A 10,523-nucleotide genomic window follows, 5' to 3' on the forward strand; every position below is an offset into this window, starting at 1 on the left:
CTTTAATGACCTTTGGAGAAATTGGTCAGCAGTAGTGAAGTGTTCATCCCTAAAGGACAAATCAATTACAAGCTGGTCTCCTCCATCCGAAGGCTCACTGAAGTTGAATTTTGATGGAAGTAGCATGGGTAATCCAGGATTATCCGGAATGGGGGGTGCTTTGAGAAATGAGAAGGGAGAGATTTTGTTGCTCTACTTAGGTCCCTTGGGAATTGGGGATTCCACCAGGACAGAACTTTTAGCTATTGTACAAGGGGTGCAATTTGCAAACCAGCTGGGGGTACAACACCTAACAATCGAGGGGGATTCCAAAGTGGTGGTGGGTTGGTTGAAAAACCCTGAAGAGGCTATGTGGCGTTACAAGAATGAAATTAAGAAATTTAGTTGGTTGACAAGGAATATGTTGGTCACTGTATAGTGGGTGGGGAGATCAGTAAATACTTTGTCAGATGTGTTAGCTAAGCAAGGGGTAAATAGGGAAGAATTGTTTTGGGCTCAGTTGTGATTCTTGCTTTTCTTTCCTAGTTTACTTGTAAGATTCAAGGAGGGGCTGCAGCTCGCGCCTCTCCTAGGGATGTCGTCTGAACTCACTCTAAATCTGCTTCTGAATTAATAAATTTATTATCATTCATCAAAAAAAGGTAACAAGTAAAATTATACAATAAAATCTAGTCTATACCTTTCCTTTGTCAGAGTTCTAGTAGTCAACTAAACGACCCCATTGATCTCTATCTACACGGGAATCTAGAATGTTTGCTTTTATCTCATCAACTAAGTTTCGGCATTATAACCTCTAGACTTAATCTCACTCTTTCACTACCTCCACTTTAGTAGACATCTCAAAATCTATTAGCTTCTTAGTTTTCTCGGTGCAAAATGGTAGAATTTTCTGGTCTACCACCTTATCCCAGCTAATCAAATGATCTTTCTTTCCCTCTCCAAGCTCCCAAAGGAAATCTCTCATAATCTTTTCAATCCTTTTCAGTTTTCACCACTACTTGGGGCATCCTAAAAACTGACATGAAGTAAACTAGGAGATTTGCTAGAGTGGATTTCATCAATGTTATTCTCCCTCCCAATGAAATATAATGCCTTTTCCAGCTTGCTAGCCTTTTCTCAAACCTCTCCACTACCGGGGTCCAAAAATTAACTGATCTAGGATTGCCACCAAGGGGTAATCCTAAGTAACACAAAGGCCAATTACCTTTCTCACAACCCAACAAGTCTGCCATTTCTCTCAGATCATCATCCCCCAACTTGATTCCAGCCAATAAACTTTTAGACCAATTGCTTTTCAAATTAGAGATCCTTCCAAAGAACTTCAATACCAGTTCCAAATTTTCTACCCCTTCTTTACCTTCCCCATCACAAAAAACCAGGAATATCATCTACAAATTGCAAATGGTAGACCAGAACTCTATTTCTTCCTATTACCCAGCCCTTAAATAGCTCTATAGAGTTAACCTTAGAGATTAACTTACTTAAGACCTCAGCTATCAGAGTGAATAGAAAGGGAGAAAGTGGATGATTGTGTCTAAGACCTTGAAGCCCCTCAATGAAATCAAATGCCGACCCATTAACTATAATAGAGAAGTGGCTTGTTTGCAAGCAACCTCTGATCCATTTACACCATAAATCCCCAAAGCCACATTTCCTCATAATGTTGATCAAGAAATCCTAGTCCACTAAATCGTCAGCTTTCTCCAAATCCAACTCGATTGCTATTCCCTTCTTCTTCAACCATTTTTTAGCCTCCACACATTCATTTGCAATTAGAATCTGATCAATTATCCGTCTGTCCTGGATAAAAGCATTGTATGGTTTGAAGCAGTCACCTAGAGTCTGGTTTGATAGATTCAGATTAGCCCTTGGAAGGTTTGGTTATGTACAGGCCCAGTCAGATCATACACTATTCATCAAAAGGATGGAGTCCTCTCTGACACTACTAGCAATATATGTAGATGATATTGTGGTGACAGGAAATGACAGTCATGAGATTGAGTCTCTCAAACAGCTCATTCATCAAGAGTTAGAGGTAAAAGATCTTGGTGCACTACGGTATTTTTTGGGTATTAAGGTTGCTATATCCAAGCAGGGGATTTTTATCTCTCAGAGAAAATATGTTCTAGACCTGTTGGCGGAAACTGGAAAGCTGGGTGTTAAGCCGGCCGATACACCCATCGAAGAAAATCACAAGATTAGTGCAGAGGGTGGGGACCCTCTTGAGGACAAAGTTATGTTCCAACGGTTGGTTGGAAAGCTTCTATATCTCTGTCTCACTCGGCCGGATATCAGCTATGCAGTTAGTGTTGTCAGCCAGTACATGCACTCCCTTAAAACTTCTCATCTTCTTGCGACAGAACGAACATTTGCATACTTGAAGAGATGTCCGGGTAGAGGTATATTACTCAAGAACAATAATCACATGAGAGTGGAAGTCTATACAGATGCCGATTGGGCTGGAAGTGTTGATGACAGAAGGTCTACCTCTGGATATTATGCCCTTGTGAAAGGTAACCTTGTCTCTTGGAGGAGTAAGAAGCAGAGTGTTGTTTCCCGCTCCAGTGCTGAAGCAGAATACAGGTCAATGGCTAATGGAGTGGCTAAAATCTTATGGCTGAGGTCACTACTTGAAGAGTTGGGTATTGACTATGAAAAGCCCTTAATGTTGTATTGTGATAATCAGGCAGCTATTAATATAGCCCACAACCCAGTGCAGCATGACAGAACTAAACATATCGAAGTTGATCGACATTTTGTGCGAGAAAGAGTTATATCACAAGAAGTGTATCTTCCGTACATCACATCCAATATGCAACTCGCAGATATCCTCACCAAGGCAGTACCGAGGAAGAAGTTAGAGACAGACCTATCCAAGTTGGGCATGATAGATATCTACTCCCAACTTGAGGGGGAGTGTAGAGAACACTGATGTGGGCCCCACTGCAGTGGTCCCCACTGTGTTCGTAGGACAGCAGTATTTGTTTCAGTTATAGTAGTGTCAGTTTGAGTCAGTTTGCTAATTCAGCTGTTATTTATTTCAGTTTTATTTACTTTCTTTATTATGTAAGTACCAAGGGCAGATGTGCCCTTTCATCATGTACTAAACATAAACCTATAAATATTAAGAGAGTGGCGGCGGCAGATCTGTTAGAATCTGTCCCTCCTTTCAGCAACTTGTGTTCTCTTACTTCTCTTCTATTCTCTCCCTTTTCTCTCATCTTCTTTTCTGTTTTACAAACCTAAAACCTTTTAGGATTCAAGACTGATTACAGTCTTGATCTTCTACTATATACATAGAGAGAAATAGGTGACAGAATTGAAATTTTATGCTTTACAAATACTAGCAAGTATCAGTTGCGATGTTTTAAAACTGAAGAGGTATCAAACGTAGAAGTTCCTAGTTCACAGAACAGAACTACATAATGTGATTAGAACTACATTAAAGAATTGATAAAAAATGAAAATAAGATTAAAAAATGAAAAGGCAATAAATTTATAAAATATGGACAAAATAAATAAAGAACCTAACAACATTCATACTTAATAAAAGTTTGGCATTTTCCTGATAAGTATAGAAGTTCAATATTTTGACCATTCAAAAATTAGATGATAAATTAGACATGAGAGAAACAGGCTGATCTTGACCAAGTCAATGATTTTCTTACCAATTTAAAGCCTGCAGATTAACCTGAACCATAGAAATGGAGTTTGGTCATTCCAACAGTTCAACCATCTGATCTGCTCCAGATTTAAAAATGCATCAGTTCTAACCCAAATTCCAGAAAAGAAAATTTGCTTCATTTATGAAAAAGATAACTCACCTTCACTCAATGAATTTTTTTAAATTGTTATATAGTTTACCCAAATCACCAGATGTTAGATGTCCCTTAATGGATGGTATTAATGATGAAATGTTCATTATATCACCTTCTTGCTCGTCCTCAGGTAAAAATGTTTTAGGAAGTGATTCCATAATTTCTTGATACTGAACTTTTGAAAGTAAGTCAACAATGATGGAGAGTGTACAGGTATCTGGTGGCACATTTCTCTCTGCCATTTTATGGAGAAACTTCATTGCACTGTGCATCTCATTCTTTAGACAAAAGCCATGGATAATTGTATTAAATGTCACTGTGTTAGGCAAGTAACCCTTTTCTTCCATTTGTGAGAATAACTCAGTTGCCTCTTGCAAAAACCCTCCCTTGCAGAGGCCATTGATCATTGTGTTAAATGTAACAACATCAGGTGCCATATCATTGAAGAGCGTTTTTGCAGCTTCAACTTGACCACTTTCCCACAGTCCATTTAGTAGTGTATTATAGGAACTAATTGTTGGTTTCAATCCCTTGTTATGCATTTCCTGAATGAACCTTAAGGCCTCATCTATTCTCTTAGTTTTGCAGTGGCCATTAATTAACATGTTGCAGGTGAGATCATCTGGTATAAGCCCGTCAGCCAGCATATAGTGAAATAATTTCAATGCATCATCCACTTGGCCTATTGAAGTATATCCACCAATCAATATTTTATATGATGTTCTATTGGGTTCCTCACCTCTATGAATCATCTGAACAAACAGTGCATGTGCTTCTCTAATCTTCCCTTCTTTACAAGATGCATCTATTAATATGTTGAATGTCATGATATTAGGAGAAATTCTCCGCTCCATCATTTCATAGAAACATCTGATCATTTCTTTCAACTGCCCTGAATTACAAAAGCCCTGGATTAAATGATTGTACGTGATCACATTTGGTGTAATTCCTCCATGGACCATCTCATCGAAAACCCTTGTGGCTTCTTCCAACATCCCTGAATTGTAAAGTCCATAAATTATAGAATTGTAAGTAACAACATTTGGAGATATCCCCTGTTCCACCATCTCATTGAAGAGATTCTGTGCAGCCTCAACTTTCCTAAATTGGCATAGTCCACCAAGTAGTGTATTATAGGTATCAATTGTTGGCTTTAATCCCTTATAAGACATTTTCTCAAAGATCCTTATAGCCTCATCTATTTTACCACTCTTGAAATTCCCATTTATCAGTACAGTGTAGCTAATAGAATCATAAAGACCTTTAGCTTCCATGGAATCAAAAAGCTTTAGAGCATCATCCATTTGCCCTGCCAAACAATATCCACTTAACAATGTATTATAAGTAATTATATCTGGCTGATTCCCTCTTTGGATCATCATCTCTAAAAATCTCCGCGCATCTTTTGTTTTCCCATACTTGCAGAGAGCATTCATCAGTATGTTAAATATTACAATATCAGGTTGAATTCTTTGATCCATCATTTGACCAAACAATCTACTCGCTTCTTGCCACTGTCCCAAGTTACAGTATCCATGGATCACAGAACTGTAAGTAATGGCATTTGGTGAAATTCTTCTATCCACCATATCATTCATATACTCTGTGGCTTCCTTCAGCAAACCCAAATCACAAAGGCCGTTGATTATGCAATTATATGTGATCACATCTGGAGAAATTCCCTTGTCTTTCATCTCATTGAAAAGAGCCTGGGCAGCCTCAACTTTCCCTACTTGGCATAATCCATGCATAAGAGTAGTATAGTTAGCAGGACTAGGTTTCAATCCTTTGTGATGCATTTCCTCAAACAGATTCACAGCCTCATCCATCCTCCTACTTCTGCAATATCCATTTATCAATGCATTGTAGCTGAAAACATCCACCTCAAGACCCTTAGTCACCCTGAAATGAAAGAGCTTTTCTGCAACATCCACCTTACCTATCGAGCAATATCCTTCCATCAACGTATTATAAGAATCTATGTTGGGCTCTTCCCCTCTTCGGATAATCACAAATAATAGTCCATGTGCTTCTTTGACTTTCCTTTCTTTGCAGAGTGCACACATCAATATATTGTATGTAATCACATTGGGTGGAATTCCTCGATCCATCATTTCATAGAAAAATCTAATAGCTTCTTTCCATTGATTTGAAATGCAGAACCCGTGAATCAAAGAACTGTAAGTGGTAACGTCAGGGGAAATGTTCTTTTGGGTCATTTCTTCGAGCAGTTTTAGCACCTCATCCATAGATCCCTCTTTGCAAAGACCGTCGATAACCATGTTGTATGCAACCACGTTAGGCCTGCAACCCCGTTTCTCCATTTCCCTGAGCAGGCTAAAAGCTGCTGAAGTCTTTCCTGCTCTGCAAAGCCCATTAATTAGAAAGCCATACGTTATCACGTCAGGTGGATAACCCAACTTGGCCATCACCTCAAGCAGATTAGTTGCCTCAGCAATCCTATCCTCCATGCAGAGACCCTTCATCAAAGAAGTGAAAATTAAAGTGTCTGGATAATAAGCCCGTTTTAATATACTGCCCAAAACAGAAAAACCAAAACCCACCCAATTCAGATAGCAATAGCAGTGAAGCAGAATCGTCAGCATATGTCTATCGGGTGAGATTCCAATAGCACCCATCCTTTTATATAGGGAAATCACAGTTTTGTAGTGCTTGCTTCTGTAAATTGCCCGTAACAGAAGACTAAACGAATAAACTGAAGGAGTTGGCTTCAAATCAATCATTCGATTGAAGAAGCTTAATGCATCGTCAGAACTCATTTTTCTTTTTCGGTATAAATCCGCCACCATAATTTCCAACTGGGACTGGGTACCCTCGTGGGGAACATCGGAGTTGGAAGAACATTCCACAGTTTTAGAGTCTGGTAGATGGGGCCCAGACGTGTAATTAGAGAAAGAAGAAAGAGAACGACAACAGAGACAGAGAGTACCCGTATGAGCAGAAGCTTGCCTACAACATAACGAAGAAGAGAAGGAAGAAAATGCAGTTCTCGGCACCATTTGAGCTGCACTCTAAGATGGGTTTCCTGGAATCCGGTTTCTGAAATTGAAGAAAACTGGGTCTTCTGTACAGAAATGGATCCCTCCGAGAATGGCCTATGATTGCGGCTTTCCCCGTCCTCATGGAGACCTGTTTAAGCTTAGATTTCCACAGGCTGTTCTCACATCCCTCCCCACAGTACACTACTGGGAGATGTTCCCAGTACACGGCGACAGTGTTGTGTGGGTATGTTAGTGGGAACAGTTAGTGGGTAGGAGATTGGGAATTGAGCAGATGTAAGTTTCTGCTTTAGTTGTCTCTTGTGTGAGTGTGAGAAGAAATTCTCGACCCAGATATCGAGTAAGTGAAGTGCAATTCACTTTTTCACCGCTCTAACTTTATAGCTATGAGAAGGAAAAATTTATTTTCTCAATGAGAAAATTTCATAGGATAGTTGGATTCATTCTACTTCGACAAATCCATGCAATCAATGAAGGTCAACCAACCCCACCCAAACATCTTATATGACTTCTCTTCCTTTCCATCTCCTTCCTCCTTGGAGATTGAAGGGCAACCTTGATTGCAGTGTCAAAAACATCTCTCATACTCTGTTGAGTTTTAGAGCTGCACTCAATATAAGTTGTTTTACCAATTTGTTCCCTCAACTCTTCTCCTTGAGTAGATGTTATTGCACCAGAGCCAATATGATCAGCCAGATACCCTTTGTCATCATAAAGAATGGATACAATAGATTGTATGGCCCGATAAAGTCAGCCTAAAGTTGGTCTGTCAACGATACATGAAAACTCGTAGCTCAATCTAATAATCTCGGATTTCGTTGGGATGGATGTCATATCTGATTACAAATTGGATCGAACTCGGATGCACCTCCGTTCGATCCAATAAAAATCCAAATTCGATATATATATTACAAATTGGATCGAACTCGGATGCACCTCCATTCGATCCAATAAAAATCCAAATTCGATATATATATATATATTTATGTATTATATATTTATAAATTTTTATACATTATTATAATAAATAAAATCTCTCAGGGGTAAAGGAAGAAATCCAAAGCAAACAAGAACGGCAAGAGGAAATTGGTTCTCCCAGACAAAGAGCAGACCAGCAGATTGAAGCAAGCTACCACCGTTGAAACTTTTCATTCTCTCAACCCTTAATCCTATTACAAATTACAAATTGATCTTTAATTGATTACATATTACAGATCGATCTCCTATTCTTTTTTATCTTTTCATTTGTTCTGATTAATTACTTTTGTTTCAAGTAAAGAATTGTTTTATTTCAAAACTTTTGAATAAAAATTTAAGGTTCTTGAAAAACAGCTTTATAATGGCCTTTATTTGGCTAAACATTTATATTGGTGTGGAGAAATCAATCAAAGTTGGATAGAAATCCGCAAAACATATAAAAATAAAAATCGATCGATTTCAAACTCAGATGCTCTTCACATAATCCGACTAGAATTTCAAATCGAAGTCGGATGCAGCTAATATCTTGTTGAATCAAACATGGATTTAGATTAATATGATCCGAGTCTGATCCGATTGAGACCTACCCTAAAGTTACAATAAGCTCCCTAAAGGAAAAGAGAGAGAATTTACCCTATTACCTTATCCACATTCCCAGCTACTATCTATCTTGGTTAAAGATGGATATCAAGAGATGTCTCACGAGAAACTCCTATTAGAGCATAAACCAAAGTGTTGTAATGAAAATGCCTATTATAAAAACCATAGAAGCTCGTGCCACACCACTGATAATTGCCATCAACTCAAAATTGTTGTTGATGGCTCTCACCCCATTTGAGAAGAGTTATTAATGTTGTTAGAAAAAAGCATTGTACTATGCCAAGGAAAATTGAAATACGACCACTATTGGGGCAAAGGCGACTAATTCAATACAAAAAAAAAAAAAAAACCTCAAGATTGTTGTTCAAAAGTTGATTAATCAATGTCTTGTTACATTCTCGGGGCCTCAAGAACCATCTTTTACCTAGAACAATAATTGTCTCTTCAACAAGCCATGAGTGCTTTTTTTGTCAACATTGGGTACCAACTTCAACTTCGAACCAGCTGCATGAATTTGAGGTTGGGGGTCAATGCCCTCCACCCTTTGTCCAATCATCAAGACTGCCTTTGTGTATATAGTTTGTTATCCTCTTTTTTCTTGCCATTCCACGACATTTTAAATTATGTGCTGCTTGATCCCTTTCAAAGGGGTACAAGAGCATCCTATCTCATGGGTTCAAACACTTCCATTAACAAAGTAGTATTTTTCTCCATTCCCTTTTCTCTTGCTTAAAATTCTTACTTATAAAACAATAGTTAGTCCAATCAAGGCAAGTTGCCTGCAAAAAAATGTAGAGTTTTTCCCTTCTCGAAATAACTACATTCGACTCATGACTCGTGGGAATCCCCAAAGGTATACCTATGAAAAAAGTTCTTTGTTAATCAAGACCCTATAGTTGATAATCCTTTTTTAGGAGATGTTTCCTTTCAACTTGCTAAACCATCCTTGACCCCTAACCCTTAATAAAGCAACCCTCGTTGTCTAAATTGGGGTAACATTAAAAATGTTAGAGCGAAAACTCCCTACAAATATAATGCTTGAGACGACAAAGAACAAAGGCACCATTTAACCTAGTGCTTTGTCGATGATCAAAGAAATGATTGAAGGCCATCCTTGGTCATCTCTATTTCCTTGGTGACCCTATGAATTTGCAAAAATCTCTTGTTAACCAATTGAGCTTATGCATTAGACTTTTTTCATTGAAAAACTAGCCAAATCCATAGGATGCACCTCAAGGGCTATCAAAGGGATTAAAAAAAATGGACCAAAGAAGGAGAACTGAAAAAGAAAAAAAAAAAGGAAAGAGTGAAGAATGAGAATGTTTAAGGGGAATTCTCTCATACCAAAGGAATCCTAGTTGTACCAAGAGTGAAGAAATGCTAAACCAAATATATGCATTGCTAAGCCTATACTTCTTCAATATGTGTCATGCAGTCAATTATGAAATAAATGGATGTCATCTTTGCCCGCTCGCTTGACCTTTGTGCATTCAATCCTGATTATATGAAGTAAGGTCCTCCAGTTAGCCTTATATGAACTTTTTTTTTCCTCACAGTAAATACCACTTAGCAAACGGGTGTCAAAACTAGGTAAAGCGCAATTAGAGCAATCAATAAAGAGCTATAGCAAAAAAAAGGAAAGGAAAATGAAAAAAAGAGGATAAAAGGAGAAAATATAAAAAGAAAGATAAAAGAATAAAAAAGTAGAAAGATCTTTTAGCAACTTTGTCAATAAGGGAATAATCAATGAAAATTGGACAATTCTTAAGGAAGGCTAGTGCAATAGTTAATTGGCAAAAGGAGAATCAAGGATTAGTTACCAAGAAACTAGGGAAGCTAAGCGAATTCAATCACTATGGAATCTTTCGTGATGACATCCACCCACTAGCCTTGATCTTCCCTACCAATCTACATTTTGTCATAAAATTAAGTCCTCCCCGATCAATAAGAAGCCAAGGGTTCATGTTGATGAAAAATAATGAAGAGTTATCCCCACCCTTGTGGCTATGAGAGGAGCTTAAAAGAAATAAAAAAAAAATAGATATGAGAAAGGAAAAGAAAGAGATAGAAGAGAAAAGAGAAAAAGAAAATATGATGATGAGATCAA

General features: G+C 38.0%; 1 protein-coding gene across 32 annotated transcripts in view; it reads right to left on the reverse strand.

The window, feature by feature from the left end:
- Positions 1 to 7,491, reverse strand: part of LOC148862210 (uncharacterized) — an 80,490-nt gene extending 72,999 nt beyond the window's left edge. For 26 of the 32 annotated variants that reach the window (XM_088984257.1, XM_088984263.1, XM_088984250.1 and 23 more), the window contains exons 1-2: positions 3,825 to 7,490; positions 3,669 to 3,741 (exon numbers count right to left, since the gene is read on the reverse strand). In XM_088984257.1, the coding sequence (XP_088840383.1) occupies positions 3,827 to 6,838 (3,012 nt within the window). In that variant the 5' untranslated portion in view covers positions 6,839 to 7,490 and the 3' untranslated portion in view covers positions 3,669 to 3,741; positions 3,825 to 3,826. Of the gene's footprint in view, positions 1 to 3,668; positions 3,742 to 3,824 lie in introns of all 32 variants that reach the window. The other 6 variants (XM_088984262.1, XM_088984260.1, XM_088984258.1 and 3 more) reach the window with 3 other exon arrangements.
- Between the last annotated feature and the right edge of the window lie 3,032 nt (positions 7,492 to 10,523).

The sequence above is a fragment of the Nelumbo lutea genome, chromosome 4 (assembly GCF_056320005.1).
Source record: "Nelumbo lutea isolate HS-2025 chromosome 4, American lotus-T2T, whole genome shotgun sequence".
Taxonomy (NCBI): domain Eukaryota; kingdom Viridiplantae; phylum Streptophyta; class Magnoliopsida; order Proteales; family Nelumbonaceae; genus Nelumbo; species Nelumbo lutea.